General features: G+C 43.1%; 1 protein-coding gene across 7 annotated transcripts in view; it reads left to right on the top strand.

The window, feature by feature from the left end:
- TUB (TUB bipartite transcription factor) overlaps nt 1-23,784 on the top strand; it is a 131,549-nt gene that overhangs the window by 49,092 nt on the left and 58,673 nt on the right. The window contains exon 1 of one of the 7 annotated variants that reach the window (XM_054171917.1): nt 16,256-16,791. The exons of the other annotated variants lie outside the window; for them this stretch is intronic. Within the exon in view, the coding sequence (XP_054027892.1) occupies nt 16,754-16,791 (38 nt within the window). The 5' untranslated portion in view covers nt 16,256-16,753. Of the gene's footprint in view, nt 1-16,255; nt 16,792-23,784 lie in introns of those variants that run through there. 7 annotated transcript variants of the gene reach the window in all.

Below are 23,784 nucleotides of genomic sequence, written 5' to 3'. Positions count from 1 at the left end.
ATACTTGGCACTGGTGTCGGTCTGAGGTAATGTCGTTCTGGCAACTGTAAGGTGCTTCTCTAGCAACTCTTCATCACCAGTGTTTTCCTAGAACAGCTTTGTGGTGGGCCAAGATTTGGCCCTATGATATAGGTTGTTTGCTGCTTTGTTTTGTTTTTCTTTCTTGTTCCCTATTTTTCTCCATTTACTCAAAGAAATTCTCATCTATGAAAGTGCTGTTGAGTCAGCATCTTTGAGCTCGAGTGCCAACACTTCTCATAACAAGTAGCTCGAAAAACTGGTTTAATTTCAATTTGCTTTTTCACATTAACTATGAGAATGGAGAATGTTGTGGATCTAAATGACACTTTCATCCAAATGATGAATACTGTAGCTGAGAAAAAGCTAGCTAATTTTTCTATTTCATCTCACAAGAAATGCAAAGTACTGGGAGAAGTTGCTCTATTGATGGTTTGTGGTCTGATCCACTTTCCACTCTTATGGAGAAAAATTATTAATCAGAAGTATATTTGTGGAAAAATGTAATTATTTAGTGACAGTAAATGACTCGAGACCATACCAGTACTGTCTCTACAACAGAATTAATATGCTGAAGTTGCACATGTGACTACAATGGGTACTGCCCAATAGCGACCTGTGCACACAGTCACCACTGCATGATGAGTGCTTCCTCTGAAACCAGCTGGACCTCTTAAGTGTCTGCTCAACATTACTCCTTACTTTTGCAGCACTTTGAGACTCTTGTGAGATGCAGACTGAAATCTCAGTACTTGCAATTTCTTAAACCTATCCTATGAGGAGAGGCTGAGGGAGCTGGGGTTGCTTAGCCTGGACAAGAGGAGGCTCAGAGGAGACCTTATTGCTGTCTACAACTACCTGAAGAAGGTTGTAGCCAGGTGGGGGCTGATCTCTTCTCCCAGGCAACCAGCACCAGAACAAGAGGACACAGTCTCAAGCTGCACCAGGGGAGGTTTAGGTTGGATGTTAGGAAGAAGTTCTTCATAGAAAAGAGTCATTGGCCATTGGAATGGGCTGCCCAGGGAGGTGGGGGAGACACTATCACTGGAGGCATTTAGGAGGAGGGGTGCTTGGTTGCATGGTTTAGTTGATTAGATAGTGTTGGATGATAGGTTAGACTAGATGATCTCAAAGGTCTTTTACAAACTGGTCTGGTCTGGTCTGGTCTGGTGTATTCTATTCTATTCTATTCTATTCTATTCTATTCGGAAATACTTCCAGCACTGCCTGTTGTAGAGAAAATGTGAAAACTGGAATCCTACAGATAAAGATCGAAGAGGAGGCTCAAAATAGCCCCAGTTTATATGGGAAAAGTATGATTCTTTTAAAGCCACTGCTGCAGCAGCATTGGAGCAGCATGGCATATTTTCTGGATGCATGGCATCCTCAGTGCAGATACCATTTTCACAGGGCCTCCCAAACTCCTCTGGAAAAGGATGTCACTTCTGTGTGATAGAACAATCAGGCACCTCAGGTCCCAAGGTCTTGAAAAGACTGTGGCTAAGCACAGCAGTGAGATAGCATGGGTTTCTGCCTCAAGAGGCTGGAAAGCAGGCTAAATATTTTCTTGCTTCCCTCACATGCCTTTCTAAAATTGTATGGAAAGTTTCAGGTCCTGCCTCAAAGGATGGCTTCACCACATGGCTTCTGAATGCCTTGTCTGACTTCACGGAGAGCAGTGGGAGAAGGAGAGAAGTTCCCTGTGTCTGAGGGGGTGTGCTGCAAGGCTACTTCAAAGCACTGAGGAACAGTTAGTGTGATTTTCTTTTTTTCACTTCCTAAGGGGGTCAGTGCCTGCTTGAAGAGTGGCTCCTTGCAAAAGCAGGTGCTGTTTGTTCCTGCACAGAGAGGCCTCCATCCTCTCTTCAGCAGTACTGTGGCAGTGCTCCTGTCTTGCTGGAGCGTGTGAAAGCACGGTTCTGTTCTCTGCACACCCTTCCAGCTGCCTGCAGGGCAAAGGATAGGAAAGTTGGTTCTGGGAGTTACCTTCTTCATTATTCTGGATTTCCCCTTCATCTTCATCTAGTATCAGCTTGTTCACCCTCCAGGCTCAGTGAGAGGGAACTTGTGTGCCCATCAGATTACCTGACTCTCACACTAATTTCACATGTCCTCTGAAGCAGAGGAAGGCTATACTCTCAAAATGAACTCTAGGCCAGGGCCAGCAAAGACCTGACTATAAAGTTTGTCCCCACCAAAAATCCATTACTTCAAGGAGAGGCAAAATATAAAATTTGATGGTTATGGAATGAAGGAGCAGTTTATTCCAGAAGTGTTATGTATAGCACTGATGGAAGGAGCAAGGCTTGAGGGAGACCCTGGCTAACTCTCAGCAGCTCATCATTAATACTGCATCTGTCACAGTTTACGATGATTTACATAGTATTACAGAAATAATGGACCAAGCTCTCAGCTGATGTAAATCTCCATTGCTCACTCCAGCTCAGTGAAGATCTGCTAGTCCCCATGGAAATTTGGAGTTTGATTTGCAGTTTTATTGTCACATGCAGTATTTTCCCTGCTTCCACAGGGTTTACAGTATATATTTCAAATAACGTAGACAATGTTGATAAATCCATCTGAATGCAGAGTTTTCTCTGCAGATTACTAACATGAAGCTGATCTCACAAAAGGACAAGTACCTGGCCTTTCAATGGTAATGCAATTAAACCCACTGAACAGGTCTAGCTATGGCATTAGTTCTTAGAATTGCAGTTCTCCCAGCAAAAATGTAATTTGATGTTTATGCTGCCACAGCAAATTCAATTCTATTAATTCCCAAGTTGCATCCCCTGAATGTGAGAATACCCAGCAATTTGTCTTCATGAGTTCTGCTTCCTACTAATATCTATGCACAGTGTCTTATGATCTGAGAGATGTTGAACTGATCTCTTCATTAGCAAAATTATATTTGATGTGACCTCTGTTTCACTTCTGTCATTATCTTTCCATCCAACTTCTTCCTACAGTTTGTTGATCTGAGCTAGCAATGTGGAACTTGATTTTCAGGGCCCTCTGCTCCTGAAATGTGAAGGGACAGAGGCAACATCCAGAGAGCCAGTGCTTGGTCTCCCTGAGGGGTAGGAGCCTGCCTTGGCAGAGGGGCAGTGGGGCAAACCATCTTCCTGGAGGGATCTGAAGAAAGAAAGACTGTGTATGGGCTGCTATGCTGGTCAGGCTATGGAAACTAAAGCTTAAGATATCATTATGGCTGGGAGTAAAAGGGGAGAAAAATCACTAATGTTCACAAAGTTGGCCTAAAGGAGAGAACATGTAACAGTGTGACCTGCCAGCCATTCTTTCAAATACATCATGCAGGTCTTAAATCTAGAGCCTGTGTGCTGGCAATCCTAGACAAAGAAATTGGAAAGCTTTGGGCTTGAAATCTGATTTAAATTTAAATCATAATTGATTTTTTTCCTCATTTTGATTTTTATGAACAGATGGACTATAGCTAGCAGTTGCCCTTGAGGAGTCTTTAAAAATACAGTTCTGTGAACTGTTTCCCTGAAGATTGATACAGCTGCTATTTCTCCAGCTATCTCTGAATCATCCTCAATTACTACATGTCTTTATAAAATAATTATAGGTTTCATCCAGGAACTGAGCCCAGCTCTGTATTTTTCATAAAACACACAGGGTTGGTTAGCAAAAGAGATGATTTTACCCAACCAAGTTTTCAATTATTTAGCTTTGAACTTTTATTCTCTTATTCTATGTTTTGCTGCCATGCAGAAGCTATGTTCCCTTGGAACTGAAATAGAAAAGATTTTGGCTTCTCTATCCATCTTGTTACAGTTACTAATTTGTCTGCCAGAGTAAATCACACACAGAATGAACTTAGGAGAGTTATTAGTTCAGATGAAGCTCTTCAGACTTAAACCAATAAATAAATGATGATCTTGCCCTGGAACATCTCAGCTTGTTCAAAAGTCAGTCCACTCTCCTTCCATGTGCATGTACAATAGGGAAATACTTGGTAGAAAAATAAATCAGTTTGAAGTGCAAGATGAGAATGGACTGAATGAAAGTACATGGCAGTAGCTCTGGATGACAGGATGACGGAGGTTGGGTGGTAGCCACATGGAATTGTTATCTGCTGATGCAAATACAGTTTACAAGAGTTCATTTAGTTCTTGTCCCTGTGTATCTCCTGATAAACCTTTGACAGTGTCTTGGCCAATGACAGATATCTTGCAATAAGGAAGGCAGTAGGCAAAATTGAGACTGCCAACTGAACAGGCAAGACAGCTCCTCACAAATTCAGGCTGGCACATCTTTCTTCAGGTATCCTCCTCAGACATTTAGTTTAAGAAACATTTTTCCAAATGGAACATTTTTTTCCCCCTCTTCCATTTTTTTGGATACAATTAAGGACACCTTTTTCTCATGGCAGAGATAAGGCTGAAGTACCATTTTTTTCTTCTGGAGAAATGTAAGGAATTGGGGAGTCATATAGCTTCCATGTACCTTTATATAACAGAACAGGAGGGGATTGTGCTTCTCTTAAGATGACTTAACAAAGTTAAAGATTATCAGAAGTGGTGTCAGTAAAACCAATTTTCAACTCTGTAGCATTTATCTCTCCATCTTAGTTTTCTGTATTATTTTGATGCACATAAACTGTAATTTGTGTGCACTGCATACATTAATTTCCTGCCTGGAGGAAATTTCTGTGTGTAGGTCTCTGAAATGAAGTATGGAAGGAGTCTGAACCCTAGCTTGTCTTCAGTCCAATGTGCTCAGCAGCTGCTGCTGGAATTTTGCAAAGCTTTTAACAGAAGTTGCCACTTCGAACTGGGTATGTTCTGGAATAACTTCTGAACTCTGATGTTTCCAGTGCTGGTAAACTACATAAGTCAGCAGCCTGGCTGTTCTTTAGGGATATGATTAAAACCACTGCATTCCCTTTGGTTTAACGAAGGAATTTTCATTCTTTCACTGCAGAGCAGTCTGTTGTAAGTTGATTTAACTGACTCTCGTTTAGAGCATAAAATTTTGGATTACACCTCTGTGCTGTTTTCTTCAAGCACTCTGATGAAGATGCTTGTTATAAGGCAGTGAGATAAATTTCTCCTGCTCATGAGGACTGAGAAATATTCCTGTAGTGGGAAACAGTATGTTTAGTACCTTGAGACTGAGTGGTCAGTAGGCACTTTAGTGACCTAGCCTTCTTAAAAATCCTACACATTTTAGCTTACTAGAGTAGAGTAGAGTAGAGTAGAACAGGCCGGAAAAGAACTTTCAGATCATCGAGTCCAACCTATATTATGATGGCTTACAAGTTCAGTTTAGTGTCAACTGATTTAGATTCACACCCCACACCCCCCACACCCCCCCCCCCAGTTTGTTATTTGTGTTTATTTTGGCAGTGCTCCTCATCCACATAATGGCACTGCTAGGGCAGACAGATATATCTGGGGGCTGTGCTATACCACACTTTTGCTACGTGGCATGTTACACTATAAAGGAAAGAGAGACCTAATGGTGAAGTGACATCAAAATCAGGTAATTGGGCCCCAGACTGAGAACCTCAGTCAGCTGAAACTCAGTGTTACATGCTCTTGTTAAATTGTTGTTTCCTAATTTGCTGCCCGTTTTGATGCCTTGCTCTGATGATTGGAGTTCTATTGTTCTTCAGGTGCTACAGGTGTTCATAACACTACCTTCATCCATAAATATTTTCTTTTATATAAAGGGGTAGTAAATTGTTTCAGGAATTGCAGCTGATCACAAGATAAGAAACATAACCTGAGCATCTCTGGAAATAAATTTATGATGCTGAAAACTTAATGTTTCTCAAGATAAATCTATTTAATCAATTCTGCTCTTGAGATGCAGAAACACATCTCCCTTTGCATCTGCACAGAATTAATTTGATGTCATGTTGTGCAAAGCACATAATTTATAGGCAGTGACACAAATCATTGACTGGTAGGTGTTAAAAGAGACCAGAGTCTCCATTTTATGTTTGGACAATATGTGTCGGTGTCACATAAGCAGGCAGGACTGCTCATACTGCTTGATATTTTTAACAACTGCTATACTGAAGAAAGAAAGTAGACTCATCTCAGATTAGGGACAATATGCACAGAGGCCCCTCCAGTGAAGTTTTGTTAAGCAGGATGCCAGTATGAAAACCTGAACATTTTCCAGTATTCATTTGACTTACAGTTCAGTGAAAGGTTTCCTTTTGAAGAGAAATCACATTCACTGATTTTTCATAAAATTGGAATTAATGAACAATTTTCTCTAAATATCCAGAGTTAGATTAAATTACAATTAATCAAAAATTGTGTCAAAGAAACCTGACACATACTGACATTAGGAGAGCATGATATAATATTTCTTGAGGCTGGCTGGTATAACTGTGCTCTCCATTCCTGGTCAGATTAGGCTGACCATACAATAAATGGTGAGGGGTTTGGAACACAAGCTCTATGAGGAGAGGCTGAGGGAGCTGGGGTTGTTTAGCCTGGAGAAGAAGAGGCTCAGGGCAGACCTTATTGCTGTCTACAACTATCTGAAGGGAGGTTGCAGCCAGGTGGGGGTTGGTCTCTCCTTCCGGGTGGCCAGCACCAGAACAAGAGGACACAGTCTCAAGCTGCACCAGGGGAGGTTTAGGCTGGATGTTAGGAAGAAGTTCTTTATAGAAAGAGTGACTGGCCATTGGAATGGGCTGCCCGGGGAGATGGTGGAGTTACCATCGCTGGAGGTGTTTAGGAAGAGACTGGATGGGGTGCTTGGTGCCATGGTTTAGTTGATTAGATGGTGTTGGATGATAGGTTGGACTTGATGATGTTAAAGGTCTTTTCCAACCTGGTTAATTCTATTCTATTCTATTCTATTCTATTCTATTCTATTCTATTCTATTCTATTCTATTCTATTCTATTCTATTCTATTCTATTCTATTCTATCTATACTTCCACCAATTCCAGTGGACTTCTGGAAATGTTTATTGTCAGTTGTTTCCTTACACAACACAGTTTGCATCTGAGCCACTGCCTACCCTAAAATATCTTGCCTCAGTATAATATAAGAATAATATTAATAATATTATCAATAATAATAGTAACAAGTAGTAGTAGTAGTTTAGGTTTGTTGAAGTGTCTGCACACAAAGTGTAAGAAAAAACGAAGAACTCTTACCCTGCTGTTTGCACAGCAGGGAAACATAACCTCCAAGAAGAGTGTTCTGTGAGGCTGGGTACTTTCAACAGAAGTTAGCACCACAATATATTTTTTCTACAGGCCCTTTTGTTTTTACAAGAGGATTTGAAGTCAAATTTGCCATTCAGAAAAAAGGCTGTGCAATATGTTTCCTTTCAAGTGCTGCTCATTTGCTGTACGGCTGGCATGCTTTGTGCAACAAACCTCATTGCCGTCAAGTGGTAAGGAGTTAGCAAATAGAAAGGAAGTATCAATACCTACCATCTGCTTGTGTAGCACTTCAGGTGCTGCATACCTTCATGTGTTTCATCTGTGACTCATTTCTAATTGACAGACTTACTCCACATCCTGCTACAATATGTGGTGGCTTTGGAGGGTTTTCATTGTTGCAGGGTTGCTTGCATTTGGTTTTGTTTTCTTTTTCCCCAGCCTGCTGATATATAAACCTTTTGCCTGCAGTTTCTCTGGCTGTATTTAGTCTATTAACCCCATCTCTGATCTCTGCTTGTAGACCTGAATCTCCTGTTCTCTGGGTTTATTTTTTCATGTATTTTTAGCTCTGTAACTTGTTCTCTCCTTTTTCACATTTCCTTTGCTACATCCATTTTTCAATGTTTTCTGAACTGGGTATGCTTTTTTTCTGCTTCTCCTTGGCTTAAGTTCCTTCTTTGAGTCTTGGTTTTGCTTTGACATTTCTGTATAAAGGAAGGGTCTGCTTGAGATTTAAACTGGAAAACATGCCAAAAGGTCCAGAAGAGAATTTCACTAGGTCTTTGAGTCAGTGCATCTCAACACAGCTCTCTCATACTACAGTACAATACAGCACCGGTTGTAAATGGATTGTTACATTACTACCCTCTTAATGTGAAGGAAGACAGTGTAGACAAGGATCAATAAATAGCAAATGTCAGAGTGAGGAAGCTGCTCAGCAGTTCCTGAAGAAGAGGCAGAGCTTTTTGCAGAGTGGATTCTCAAGGGCGTTGTAATGGTTCAGACTCCATGACAGGGAGCAGAGTCACACAGCAGGTGTAGCAGCATGCACAATTGCCTCTTTATGGCTACTAGAGGTGCAACAGGTGTGTGTATTACACATAAATGGAACACACCTAAACACAATCATATTCTCTGGAAAAGTGCTATCAGTGCAGGCTTGGAGTGAATGCAGAAAATCAGGTATTCTGTTTTCATCTCCACTCCCATTTTGTAATGTTCTTGCCCCCCCCCCCCCCCCCCCCCCCCCCCCCCCGCCCTGCTCTTTTCTACTTCTTCCCTGTTTCAGGTTTCCTTCTTATCTTCCAGTCAAAGTGTGCTGTCCCTGAGAGATTAACTGTGCTGCTGTCCAGAGGCAGGTTGGGCAATACTGCAGAGGCAGTAAAAATCCCTTCCTGAAGACCCGAACCTTGATCTTTCCTGGAGAATCTTAACAGATTCTTTAAATTCAAGAAAATGAGGCAGATCTGTGTAAGGATGAAAGGTTAACTGTGACATTGCTATACCATCCATGCAGAAATGGAAATGATGAGTGGTACCACCAGCAAGGCAGTAATAGACTGATGTCTTGAGCTGTCTCATGCCCCTCATGCAGCTGATAGAGTTCTCACAGAAGAACTGTTCATAATTCAGCATTGAGTTCTCCCCCTCTGAAGGAAAAGTGGTGTGCTCAGGGCTGCAGCACAGCAGGGTCTGGGCTGGTGCAGTTGCCCTCCCCTCTGAGGTGGCAGGACTTTGCCTGCTTCGTGACAGACCCTTCAGGTGTTGTCTTTTGGACGGGCTGGCAAATGTGCAGCCAGACAGGATCATTTGGAGTGCCTGGGGCCCCTCAGCAAGTGAATGCAGGAGAGTTCTGCCAAGGAAGGGAGTGAAGTAGTGGTGGGAAGGTGTGCTGGAGGTGGTCTCTGGGCTGCACAGGGGCTGCATGATGAGCCCACAGAGACTCAAACGCTGTAGGCAGGAGTGCCCAGATGGTTGCACAGGGAGCTTCTTCACCAGTCAAAAAGAAACTGTCCTAGCATTCTTCAGTGGAAGCTAGGAGCTGCTTAGCAAGTGTCTGATAGCCAAGTCACTGAGAACCTGGTCAACAGTGAACTGAAACATTTAAAAAGAATACTCTAAAACATAACAAAGAAAGGTCTCTTTATGCTGGACTAGGTTATTGAACACAGTGTCTCACATTTAGCTTATGCTGGACTATTAGGATACAGGTTCAGTCCTTTATGGAGGTAAAGTGAAAACATGGTGTGGTGAAATCAATAACATTAATAGCTCTTGTGAACAGAAATCCCCAGCCAGCTGCTTCAGTTAATTTAGTATATCTGTATATGTGAAATTATTACCAGTTGTATTAGACTGTAATTCAGGGAAGCACTGAGTAAGCAATGCACTCTCATCCTGTCCTTGTACTGTACTGGCAAATAGGGAGGACTCAGAAAGCGCTTGGCACACGATGCCCAAAATACAATTTATATGCACTGTAGATGGATGTTTCAGCGAAGATCAACTGATCAATTCCCAGCTTATCCAGAGACTTTCTATGTAGCTCTAGGCAAACTAAACAGTCTAGCTCTTGCTTCAGTTTATCATCCCTAATGTGAATGCGGCATTTTATTGCATTAGAAAGATGATGTAAAGCAGTCACATTACAAATAGTGTCATATATTGGCCAGAAGTGCAGATGATTGCAGTAAGTCAAGATAATGAGCTGCATAAATTTGAAAGGAAAATCAGGTGTTTCAATTGCAAGCTCAAATATATTTAACCCATTCTTTTGGAAAGCACAGAAACCCAACAATTTAAATACTTATTCCTGCTCTTTTTGAAAAGTTTTACTAGCTGGAGCATTTTGGAGCAAGCAAATGAAAAAAAACAACTATTTAATCTTAACTACTACCTAAAGACTCTTCAAAGTGTAGACCTAGTGATAAAAGTGCTCAGCTATGCTAAAGCAAGTTTCCTATTTTTCTAGCAGTTTGACACCAAACAAAACCATTCAAATATTTTATTTTTTCCCTTGTACAGTGAACTCAACCTCATTTGAATTTGATTGCAACTGTGCTAAAGTGTAACGGAACATTAATTCTTTCATGTTAATTCCTTCAAAAGCTGTGACTGACTTTCTTTTTTTCCCCTTCTTTTTACAAATAAGCTGAATTCCTTGAGCAATGATGTTTGATGGAAGCAGAAATCTAAAGGGTAAAAAATGAAAAGGTCATTACCATGATGTTCCAAATGAGCACCTATGGCAAAGCATTTCTGGTTCTACTTACAAGTTCTGCTGGGAGCATTTCAATTTTCTGGCTCATTGTCAGGTGAAGTTAACAGCTTTTAAGGGCAGATAAGTCACGTCTGAGTTTCAAACATCTGTGAGTTGGAAACATCTCTGAGATGAGACATCATTTTGCATCGGGTTTTTTTAGCTCCCCAGTAGCTAAGCATGAACATTTAAAACTATATCCTCAGCTGGGGCAGGCAGTTTTAGAGCTATAATTTCAGTGGAATTTTTTTGCTATACATTACTGGAGGTAACATCTATCTGTGTTCTGCCTTTTGCAGAACAGTTATGAAGCATGTGCTTAGCGTCACATTAATCCTGAGATTTTGCAGTATTAAGAACACTTGCCTACTCACCATGCTGCAAAGGAAAGACTATTTAATGTGAAGAAGCAGTATGGGGTTATTCTTTTAGTAGGCTAAGGAATGCTATTGTTCGCTAGCAGCTTGTGAGAATTTCAGTGTGGCTCTCCCAGTGTTGAGTTGGAAGGGCCTGCTTATGTCCTGAAAGGACACCTCCAGGTCTTCTGTCTATACCTGTCTTATAGAAGAGAGACATCTACTTTGGATGAGAAAGTCTTTAAAAATATATCTTTTTTTTTATTTGGTGTTCTAACTGCCTTGAGTGACATATAAATAGTGTGAATGGTTCAGAACAGTTCAAAAAGCTTCAGTGCAAGAGATGAGAGCAAAATTACGCTGTGAAATTTGGTTTAATAATAACCTTCAAAGGGAAAGGAAACCTTTAAAAGCAAAACCTATGTGAAATGGCATGCTGAAATGGGATAGGATTATCCACTTTTGTACTTTAGGACTATCAGAGGAAGATTCATCCTTCATGAACAATCATTTTAGGTATTAAGATGTAAGAATAATGTTAGAGGGCAGTAAAAAGTCTGAAGGAAATATATAGCAGAATCCACTTCTAGCAGTCCCACTGGATTTAGATAAGTGCTCAATGGGACAGCAATTCCAAAGATAACAGGAGCTCTGGTTATTATACTGGTTTCTTACTCAAGTTTCAATGACTTTATATACAGCAGTCATGTAGGTTAGTCTGTCTCCATGTGAGAGACTTTGTTTTCACCTTAGTAACAGGGTTTGTTACTTCTAGTGGAGAATTAGAGCATTGGATATATCCAGCGGAAGATCTGGAGAGAGAGGCAAGTGTTGTTACAGGATCTGCTGTCAGACTGGACTGAAAACTTATTTGGCAGACATAGAAAGCAGGCCACCAGTGGCAAACACCTGGACAATAGCACAGAAGATTTGATTTCTGGTACTGGCAAAGTGGGCTTAACAACTTCCACTCCTGAATAGTTCTCATACTTACTTATTTTGTAGGAATATGTAGATGTGGTTGTCAGCCTGATATTAATTGTAAAATATCTGATATTAGACAGAATCTCAGTGGAGCTAGGCGAGTTCAAACTGAAGTGACTAAAGCAAAAAATCCCTCTGGGTGGCAAGGGAACTCTATTCTGTTATTGCAGAGCAGATTTTATTTCCGTCTCTTACCAAATTGGTATTTATGCTTCAGAGCCTCACAATAAAGAAAAGGAAAGGTACTTATTGGAATGAGAATAGATGAAATGCAGTACAGAAAAGTGAGCTTTCAGGGAGAGATGGAGAGGATCAACCATGTAAAGGCTGCAATAAATCTTTCATGTACCAATCTGTGTCCTTCTCAGAGTTTCATCTCCAAATTGTTCACCTTTACCACAAAATTTCCTTGTTATAGTTGAAATTGGAATATAAAAAGCAATGCATTTTTTACTTACTAGGGGGAAAAAAGCTTTAACCTGGGCTTCTTTCTGTTTAAGGCATAAAGGCAAGGAACTTAGCATGTCCCTCATCCAAAGCCCACAAAAATGAGCAGAATTCTCTCTCTCATGTTTTGTATAATTAAAGTGTTTATGGCTAAAGTTACCATTTAGGGCTTTGATTTTGTTTCATTTATGAGCATTTCCTCTTGTTTGGTTTCTGAATGTTTTAACACCATTACCATCATCCCTGGAGTTTACTCTGAATTTGTTTCAACACATTCCAGAACTCACTGCTTGGGAAGAAATCCAGTGAACTTGATGAATTTCAGCTCATTATACAAAACCTCAGCTCTTGCATCTGGTCCTGGTTAGTTGCAGTTTGCAGTTTGATTTTCAAACAAACAAACAAACAATATCCCAGATACGCTCACTGTTGATCTGAGCTTCATACAGAGAAGTTCATGAACTTTGTCAGGAACTCCAGGTTTGTAATGAATGTCAGTAAGATTTCTCTGGCGTGGTTTTACTTCAGATATGATAGTTTGATTTTTAGATCTATTGGAATGGAAAAATCTAAACACAACCACTTCTGCAGTTATGCCAGCACAAACACATCCTTATTCTTTGTCATATGGAGCTTAAAATTAGAAATGTCCAAGCCAATAAAGGAAAGCCCAGAATCCTTACATGTTTGTGCCAAATCTGTCTTTTTTGTGCTATTGTAAGATCTAAAATGCTGGATAGAAGTGCACTGTGCTTGAGCTGATCCAGACACAACAAACTGTCAGCTTTTGCCCTTTTTGAAGGACCCAAAAAAGTAAAGACCTACTCTGTCTCTGGGATGTCATTTCAATGGGTCAGAACTGTTGGTTAGGACATGTTACACCACAGCATAAAACCAGGATGAGTCCTCAAGTAAGAAAATCTGTGGTGGTCATTACTATACTTTTCCTTTTTCTGAAATCAGCCTTCCTTCAGGCCAGCTAAGAAGGGAAATAAGACATGAATATAATTCAATACCTAACCTAAGCCTACTGCAGCAGGTATGAAGAGTAAGAAACCTCCTAAGCCACACAACACACTGACCTTTCTGTTGGTAGCTCTGCACAGTGCCATGCTCACTAGTGCAGAAGCAACAGTGGCTCTAGCAAGAGGAACAATAGGAACACACCCAGATAAAACCTCTCTGTAAAAGATACTGTGTGTACTTTTTCAAATGAGTGTATATATATTTATTACTTGATTTAATATTTTATGGGCTAAATTATAAGAAATTAATTCCTCTATCATGGGTAAATTAAGCTTTCCAAATTTATTAATCTGTACATTTAGGAAAGGGTTTATTATCTGTTTCTTATTTTACTGCTTGCTTAGGTTCTTCCATCTCCCCTTCAACAGAATTCTGCTTTGATGTCTTGCTCTCTACCCAGATTGCCAGCAGGCTTTCAGTTGCAAATGCAGGTGTTTTCAGCTGTCACACACAGTTGTGTTGTATTATTCATCATCTCAATCAAGAAATGTATTAGTAGGACACTTATTTTACACAGAGGACAAACCAGGAATAATTGGAAAGGTAGCACACTGCACATCTAGGATGAGGGTACTCAGTGAGACGTTTGGCAGTGGAGGAGCTAGGTTTGCATCCACCACGTGTTTTCCATCTGTTTTGTACATCCATCTTTGAAAAGTGCTTTAAAGCACTATTTTCCTATCAGAGTGTGCTGCAGGGTTGACATCCATAGGCCAGTGAGTCAGGACCTTGCTCAGAGCTAGAGATGTGCAGTAACCTTGCTCTTAATGCTGTCAGCTGCAGAAGGCTGGTGTTCATCTTACTGCACAGCTCACCTACTTAAAAAATGGGGGCAGAGCATTGCCAGTGAGAAAAAAACAGACCTGGAGAGTGAGGCAGTGCAAAAAGGAAGCAAACAAAGTGGGGGAGAATGAGGAGGAGGTTGCAGACATAAGCAAACCCTACAAAAGCAGATACAAAATCAGATAACTGTTCTCTGCTCCCCATATAATTTTCCTGATTGTTCTTCTCCTGTATCAGCTCTCCCTGAATGGACATCATTCTCTGTGCACCCCCATGTTCCAGGACACCCTGGCAGGCTCCCATTTTGAACATCTAGGAACACTCTGTGTTTTGGATTTATTAACACATAGATGGTCTTGGGCTTGCTTGTAAAGCACTTCCATATTGTATGACACTCATAGGTTCAGAGGGATTTTTTTTTTTGATGTGTGTACATCAGCTTATCCATCAGACTTTACATTTCCAGCTTTTTGAAAACAGCTATTCTAATCATCAGCCTTGAGAGCTTTTGACTCTGAAGACATGAAACTGCTAGTGTTCATCTTTCTTCTTTTCTATAGAAGCCTCAGATAATGGGCATGCTTACATAGCACACAGCTTGGTACTGGGAGACAGGATCTCTCTCCTGCAGCTACCTCCTCACACTGATAACACTGCCAGGTAGTGAAGTCCATTATTTCACAGATCCAGACTGTGCCTGACAGCAACTGAGGTCTGTCAAGTCCAATGCCTGATGGTGGTCAAGACAGCAGCATCCACATGGACACCTTATCCACAAGGATGTGAGATAGTTCTTCCTCAAAGACAGATCTCATCTTGACTTTTTGAAAATGTTTGCATTCCAGTTTCTTGTTTTAAAACAAAATACTATCTGAAATGTTTATGACAGAGAAGAATATGGTAACATTTCTGTTAAGTGTGCCGTCCTCTCTTGACTTGCTGACTTCCTGGCTCCAGCCCTGTTCTTTGGTGAACTGTGTGAAAAAGTATCTCCTTCAACCTGTTTGTAATTTGCTATACCATAATGTTGTCTCCCTCTCTTTTCTTTTTCCCCCTGCTATAAAAGTAGGAGAACAAAAGTTCCTTTCCTACTGTTCTGCTATACTATTCCAAGACACTTTTGTGTCTCTCTGCTCAGATGTGCAACCTTCCAGTCTTAATCATTCATCCTTTTAGTTCTGCAATACCTTGAAATGGGATCACCTGTATTGTACCCTTTCCCTGCATAAGTTCACATCATTGAGCAGAAAAGCTACATTGCCATTTGAGGATGGCAAAAGCTTCAAGTATTTGGCACCTGGGTGCTCCTGTCTTAGCCTTTCTGGGGTACAGTGGGTGGCACACTCAACTCTGATTTTTTTTTTTATTCCCCAGTACCTTTTCAAAAAGGTGACTTCAGCTAACTCATAGCAGTATTTTATGTATCTCCTTTACACACAGTACAAATGTTGCCTACAACAAAGCTTTTGTAATAACAGGGGCCAGACTGCCATTAGTCAAAGCAAACATTCTTCACTAATCCTTCTCTCTTGCTAGTTCATTGTTTCATCACGTTTTTTCCCCACTAAGACAAGGACTGTTTCTGCACACATATAGTCTGACACAAAGAGGAGGAGGGATTTATATGGTCAGTAGTGTAAATGGGCTTCACTTCTACTGTGGTTGCAGAGCTGTAGTAGGGCTGCTCCTGCCTGGATGAGCAGATGGTGGCTTGCAGCACACTCGTGTGCCAAAAGCTGGGCTCCTCGGAGAGCCACGCCTGTGCTTTGCTCCCAGCCAGCCTTAACCTCCCACCGCGGCTTCCCCAAGAAGGCTGGCCCTCATGGGGGGTCAGGGCCACCACAGGTTGGCTGCAGCGGCCGCGTCCAGCAGCTCTGCATCACTGCGTGGTACCGTGTTAGCACACGGAGAACATGAACGTTTCCCTAGAGCCGCGTTAAGCTTTTACTAACAGACCACAGGTCGCGGCTCCTCAGCCATTTTGGGTCGAATTGCTGAAATTTACAGATTTTGACGACAGGCCTGGACTGAGGAGAATGTAGGCTCAAGCTGAGCTCTCCTCGCACCTCAGCCCTGCCTCAGTAGACTACTAAATGTGCTTGCCCGCTGCCTGTCTCAGCACCCGGCCGTTATCGTCCGCGTTAAGCCGGCCGAGCCCAGCCCTGCCCGTCCGTCGCTGGCCGCGGAGCCCCGCACATGCCCAGTGGCGGGGCGGACGCCGGCCGTGAGTCAGTGGCGGCGCGGCTGACGGGGCAGAGGCGGACCCGGAGCGGAGGGCGGCTCGGCCCGGCCCGCCTCGAACGGGCGATGCCTCAGCGCCGCGGCGGCGGCGGCAGCGGCTGCGGGGGGGCAGGAGGGTAGCGGCAGCAGGGACGCGGCGCTGCTGCCCTGCCTTTCCCTGCCCGCCGCTGGCCCTTCCTCCGCCCCCTCCCGCGCCCCCCTCCCCCGCTCCGGTGCCCGACTCAGCTGCCGCTCCGGGCAGGGAGGAAGGGCTGGGAGCCGCCTCCCGCTGCCCCCGGCCGTCCCCCTCCCCATGCAGCCCGGCCCGCCGCTGGGAGCCCTCCCCGGGAGGATGTTTCTGCGGCCGCTGCCGGGATAACCGGCGCACCGTCCGCCCCCGCCCCGGACGGAGGATGCTGCCCGCGTCGTGGCGGGTTCCGTCTCGGGCAGCAGCGGCCGCGTTCCCCTCCTCGGCTCCGGGCAGCGTCGCCGGGGAGAGATGACTTCAAGGCACCAGGCGGACTGGATCCCTTACAGGTAGCGGAGAGCCCCGCTGGGGGGCGGTGGGTAGAGCGGTGCGGGCGAAGGTACCGGGGCTGCTCCTGGGATGGAGCCGCTGCCCCTCGGCGGGCACCTGGAACCTGGGGCGCGGCGGGAGGTGATAGGTCCCACCTGGGGCAGCGGGACGCCGGTCAGCCCTGTGCTTGCCGGCCGGCGGCTGCTATCAGAGGGTGTGCCGGTCCCACCTCCCAACTTCGGGCCGGTCCCGCTCCGCAAAGTTCAGGGGCTGCTCTCTGGGGACAGCTGTCAGGCCCGCGGAGAGCGGGAGCGCCGCTGGAAGATCTCCTGACAGGGAGAGCTCTGTTCCCTGCCTCCGCCACAGGGCCCCCACAGCGGGCCGGGCGGCAGCACCCGGGGCGCTGCGCCCTCGGTGGCGGCCGGCGCCCCTCAGCCGCGAGTACGCCGGCGCTGGCGGGCGCTCGCTGCCCCTGTCCGTCGGGTGCTAGCGGGAGTGGGGCGGGGGACGGCGGGCAGGGAGCAGAGCGTTCTCGGCCGGCGGTGCCGCCATGGCGAGGAGCGGGATCGCCATGGCAGCGCCCGGCGGGAGGCTGCCATTGGCTCCGCCGTTGCCATGGACTACGGGAGCCGCCGTGCAGCGGCTGCTGCCCGGGAGCCCCGTGCGTCAGCGGGCGGCGGGAGCCGGCCCGAGGTGCGGAGCGTAGCCCTCCGTGCGGGGCGCGGGCCGGCTCGGCCCTCCGCTGCCTTTCCAGTGCCTGCCCCGAGCACCCGGCTCTGGCGCGGGGGCGTTCGCTGCTGGGATAGTTTGTCTGTGGCTTGTCGGTACGAGGAGGGAGCGAGAAGATAGAGCTCCGGGCGGCATGGGCTCTGTTGGGGAAAAGCAATAAAGCCATTGCTCAACTTGCCCTTCGGAGTGCCGCTAAACTTGTGGGGGGGTTTAGTTGTCATTAAAGTGACCTTTTCAAACGAAATTCGTGCAGAAAGAAATCACGGGCGTTTCAAAACGTGTCCCGGAAAAGATAGCAAAGCATGTTTGTTTCATTTCTTTGGTTGTAAATAAAACACGGCAGATACTGTAACATCAGGCTTTTTAAAATGAAAAATACAGAGTGTGTTTTAAAACAAAGGCAGCTGTTCAAGCAGGTCAGTTGTAGTTTGCCCCATTCTAAGTGACAGCATTTGTAGCAACCATGTGCGACAGTGAGTGCAATATAAACAGATAAATCATTTCTTAATGCAAGGAAAAAAATTATAGATGCACAAGTGGAAGCCTGCTGCTTTAATCTGTGTGCATGATCGTTCTATTCAATAGAGAGTTGGAAAGAAAGGAATCTGATGACAGCGAACCCGAGAATATCCAGTCTCTCTCCAGAAGAGAGACCACGTGTTTTGAAAAGACGTAAGGAATTGGCAATAAGGCTTCAGAAATGACTGGCGGGTGCATTCTGAAGCAATTTGAAGCCTTGTAATGAAGGCAAAAATACCAGAAGAACAGCTGTTCATGGCTCTTCCCAGCAGCAGAGGAACTGCTTCTCTGTTCTCTTGCTGTACACAAAGTTCTGTGGAGGCCAATGCCAAAAGTTTGCTGAGGGGATTTGTAGCAGTGGCCTTGAAGGAGTCAATAAAACATCTCTTCTGTTCCTGCTCAGTGCAGTTCAGAGAAGCAAAGGGAAACAAAGCAGTAGATCTCCAGATGAACACAGATCTGATGACACTCATGTCTTTTCTAATATAATATTATTCAGTATTAACCATACTTTTATGTCTAGAAACTGCTGAGGACTGTCCCACACCAAAAGGCAAACAAGCCAAGCTTATGCTCTGAAGTGTCTTTGTTTAGACTTCTAACAGAGGTCTCTCAAGAAGTTGAATTATTTCTCAGTCTTCAGAGCTAATTCTGTTAGAGGCGTATCACTGCAAATTTCATTGAACTTCCACATTTAAAGTATCCTCCACAATCCCTTAAAGGTACTTGCCCAGGGAACAGTAGTTTCTGAATGCCTGTGTGACTGAGGTTGCACAAGGAAACACTGTATTAGTAAATTCTATCCAAGTACCACTCTGTAGGAGTGAAATAGTCAAAGAGGGAGAGACCTGATGTGTCCCCTGTGGAATAGTCCATCTGCTCTCTGAGAGCAAGATGCCTGTCACTTAGCTGCTCCATTGCTTCAGATTCTTGTTTACTGTAGTGAGTTCAACAATTGCTGACTCTCAAAGCTTAGAGACCTGTTTCCCACCTTCTTTACGGCCTGGGTGGTATGTGATAGTCAACAATGTCCCTCCTGTTAGCGTAGGAGACAGAGCACAGGCTTGTTGGGTGTGAAGTCTGTAAAGATCTATGTGATATAGCCTGAGCATTGTGCTAGAAAATGCTGCAAGCCCTTCTCTGAGCTTGGCAAAGCTATTTCAGCTTTGGCATGGGCCTTAAAAGGCATGACTCCTAAACCTATATTGCTCCTCTTAGCAATCAGACATATGCAGCTGTATACTTGAATTAATTCAATTAGAGAAGTTTGTTTGTTTGTTTTCTGAGGTAAAATGCCATATTTGTCTTTATAAGTGAAATAAAATAGAAGGAATCAGTTCTCTCTGTGTTGTGCACAGCTCATTAAGCAATCCTCACATCCAAAACTCACAATACATATTATTTTTCCACTTCTAAGGTGTTGAGAATATTTTGAGTGAGTTAAGAAAAAAAATAGCAGGGAATTCCGTCAGTGTCAGTGCTAGCTTTTGCATACTGAAGTGGATGAAAAATTCATATTTGTGAGTTTAGCATCTTGCCCTTTGTCTTTTCTTCTTCTTTTGTATATTCTCCTTTTGAAACACTAGTAGTCATAGGGGGTTTGGGTTTGCTTATGTTATGAAATACAGTTAAGAAGTAGCTTTTTAAAAAGCAAATATATTGCATTTGTTTTCTTGAAACTGCTTCATATATATACATGCTTAATCATAAGCTTGAATTTCTAGAAGCTACACACCAGGTTTCAATAAGCTAGGAATTTCTTCTTTAAACTGATCCCATTTTAAACGATGTTTGTGTCCTTTATTAGAAAGAAACAAAGTAATTTGCCCTTGTATAAAACGTCAGTTGCAGTTCTTGTAGTTGCCCCAAACCCCAAAGGTGGTTTCTGATGGTAGTTAAGAGTAAGATGTAGCTTCTTGAGGAATTATGTTCTCAAGTACAGCAGTCTTCCTTCAGTATCTTTTAGCAGTTTTCAGGAGAAAATACAAAGCATAAATTTCTGGGAATCATTCCAGATTCAGGTTTTTTATTAAATATATTTTGATTTCATAGCTTTTCCCCTTTAACATACAGAATTTTTCAAGTTGACATACTCATTTTTATTTTTGTGCTGGTGTGGCTTGAATAAGCAAACTCATTCCTCATACTATGTAACTAAAGTTAAATGAAATTGTTCCTAGCTAAGATAGAAGTATCAATAAACAGTAAAGTCCCATTGGCTCCCTATTATTATTATTACTACTACTACTATTATTATTATATTTTCACTTGCTTCTCTAACAGAAAATTTTAACTTGAAGAACAGCATTTAACCTATTTAATGAGAAATATAAAAGCACTGGCAGCTGAAAAGCACAATCCACATAGGGATAAATTTGCTGCAGGTCCCCAGGGTTATCTGTAAACCCTCTGTGTAATTCTACTGGGACTTGGCCTGCATGGATAAAGCGGCCATAGCCCAAAGGGAGCCCATGAACTGTGCCATGGAGGAGCTGGCACTTTGGAGGGTGCCACATCAAGCAGATTACACAGCATGCATTTGCAGTGCCATAATACATCTTGGTATGTGCTCAATGATGATAATAATATATGTGATTTTATTTGTGACATTTGTTATGTTCAGGGTTTCGTAGCTTTTATGAATTTGCTCTGAAGTTTTGAGGCTGTGCTTAGATATTGCAGCTATAACCAGTCACCAGTTATTTGTAAAGTGCAGGATTACAGTTGGATGAAAATTGCAGAGCAGGGCTGTGTTGTAAATTCATGAATCATGCCAATTAGAGCAGATAAGAAGATTTCTGAAAGTGGGATGCGTAAACAAGTCCTCAAACAGGAACAGGCTTGAAGGCAAGGGTTCCCACACTTGTTTCTAAGCATTTATTTGAGGTACTGGGATATTACCTCCCCTTAAGCCTTGGCAGTCTGACGGCAGCAGTGCAGGTGGAGTGCCCGCCCCTCTGCAAGGTGCGGTTGTGACCGAGTGTGTTGTGATGCAGGCTCGCTCAGAGCTGCCTGCTGTGGGGAATGGCACTGATCATTTAGGAGAGCTGCTTTTCTAAGGAAAAGGGTACAAAGAGCATGTGTTTCCTCTAAATTAGGCTGTCTTGCCAGGTTATTGTGATGTATAAAATTAGCCTAGTTGTGTGCTTTTACAGCACTTAAGTTAGAACTCTCCTTTAATGGGGGTCTATGCTCTTATATAGGGTGTTACTGCTGTAGTGCAGAAACTCCAGCTGAGATCAAAGTCCTGTTCTGCCTAGCATCAGTGTTTGGGAGCTGTACAAGCACATGGTCAGATGCAATTGCTACCCTGAAGCTGACAGCCTAAATCAACCAGGCAGAAAAGAGAGATGAGAAAAATAAAATATCACTTCAGTTTTACCAGTGAGGGAAGTAGAGATCTGTGGAACTTGCAAGAAACCGGCTTAAATGGAATTGGGACAAGGCTCATGGGAGATCAGCAGCAGAGCTGAGAGTGAAACCTAGTTGTCCTGTGCTTTACAGTGTGCCAAGGGTTGATTTAAGTAAGGGGCTGAAGGGGGTTTGCCACTTCTTGCAGGATGTTCTTTGTGCCTTATGGCAGACAAATGGCTGTGCCAGCTGTCCTAGAGTTTTGTCACCCTGACCACCTTTGCAGTATTAACATCCAGATTGAGAGTAAAACTCATTTCAGAATAGCCCAATGAGTTTCTGGTAGCAGCAATCATTTGCAGGTTTCTGGCAGTGACAGTCATTGACAAGCCATCTGTGCCAGATTTGGATCACAGCTGGAAAGTGAATATAAAATGATATGTCTTCTCTTACTGTTCCTTGAGTTAGGCAGTCTTGACTCTTACGCCTGAGGGTTTTTGGACTTTCTTAAAGCTGCATCCATTTAGACATGCAAGCAGCAGCTTTTCTGGAAGGTGGTACTTTTTATCAGTAACTAAAAATTGCCATTCTGGAGAGCTGGATTCTTTTCACACTTCCTCCTCATTCCTCTTCCCCTCATACTAATGACTTATCTTATTTTCTAATTCATGTTTTTCTGTTCTTTCTCAACAGATTCCTTTTTGCCATTTGTCCCTACATCTTGCTCTCCTTGCCTCTTGTTTTGCCTGCTTTCTCTCTTTCTCCCTTTGAGATTATTAAAGAAAATAGGATTTTTTTTCCCCTTGCAAGCTATATGGTACCTGCAGAATGCATTTTGTTGGTGACTTCTGAATAAATCCATCTCAGCCTCTTGTATTGTTTGCAGGTTTTTTAAAGGTGAAGTTGTTTTTTTTTTTCAGTGTATTGAGACAATTTCAGTATGTGCATCAGTTTATTCTAACATTATAGCTTTAAGCAAGCGTGGATGTTAAAATCAGTGTTTGTTTTATAGCTCACTTATTGCTGAAGCTTTGGTTGCTGCAGTGTAGGAAGACCGGTAACTGGGATTAGGAGATGCCTTTCTTAGTGACAGTCTGTCTCATGCAAATGTGGGCTGGTGGGGAACTGAAGAGCTGGTCTCTCCCAGTTTTGCATTCTCTTTTGTCATCACATAATGGCAGGATAATATCAGCAAATTTTGAGGACTCTGAGCTGAGAAGATAACACCTCTTTGGGCTTTGTTTTCATTTGTATTATTTGTATGGAGGTATACAGTGAGACAGTCTTCAGAATCTTCCATTTAGAAGATAGGTACAACATACAAACAGAAAGATGTTGGCATACTTGCTGCTTGCAATTTTTGTTTACAGACCTATGATCATCAGCCTCTTTTGACTATCCTTTTCTTAAGAAAATTGTAGGGAAGGGGATAGTGACTTAACTAGGGAAGAAAATGTGCTTCCAGAGAAGGGTGTATGGAGTGTGCAAAAGTAACTATGGGAGAGAAGGTAGAAAGATCACAGTAGTTATTTTGGACCAGGGTGAGTACACATGACAAAAGATGAAACCATGTTTTGCTTACATAGTTGTCATAGTTGTTTTGCACCAACTTGTTTTATCTGACTGTTGATGGTAACATGGCTTTTTTTTTTTCCCAGTAGCCATGGATGCATTGCAGGTCATCTACTGAATAATTTTATGTCTACATTGTGTGGCTTTGTGACATTCAGGAAGGTGTTTCAATGCTCAGTTTGCTCTGTAATTAAATGATTTACTAGATGTATTTTCATTTTCTTCTTTTACATTATTAAGAAGCTAAAATATGTCTTTACTTTTCCTTTCAGTGGTTACAGTAGAAGTTGCATTCATACTTTAGGATTGCTAATAAACTGGGAGATTACAGATTTATCTGTTATTTATCCTTAAAGGGAAAAGGTGACCCAATTTTCAGTATTCAGTATCAGTATTCAGTATCACTAAGGTTGGAAGAGACCTCAAAGATCATCGAGTCCAACCTGTCACCACAGACCTCATGACTAGAGTAGGGAGGACACTAGTGCCCACTGCAGGCTTGAACTCACGACCTTCCCCATTAAAGGTCTTATGTGCTACCAAATTTAAAACACTGTGGGGAAATGCATCAGGGCCTTACACAGCAGAGGACAATAGCTGCTTCTGCCAGTACTAGAGCTTCGCAGATCTTGGATGCTGGTTCTGGGCAGTCAGACTGCCACCCTTGTACCTGGAGAGAGGCAGGGATGCTGTGGTGTCTAACATCACTCTCTGCCTTCTGTGTAGTTGTGTAGTTGCTTGTGGGAAGCACACAAAAGAGGTGCCGCAGGAGCCTTTCTGTTGACTCAATAGGGAATTGGATTGGTTCCACAAGCTTCTCTGAGGTCATGTTTTAGCTGAGC

The sequence above is a fragment of the Dryobates pubescens genome, chromosome 22 (genome assembly GCF_014839835.1).
Source record: "Dryobates pubescens isolate bDryPub1 chromosome 22, bDryPub1.pri, whole genome shotgun sequence".
Lineage (NCBI taxonomy): Eukaryota > Metazoa > Chordata > Aves > Piciformes > Picidae > Dryobates > Dryobates pubescens.
The sequence above is the reverse complement of the archived record's forward strand: the minus strand, read 5'-3'. Positions and strand labels throughout refer to the sequence as shown.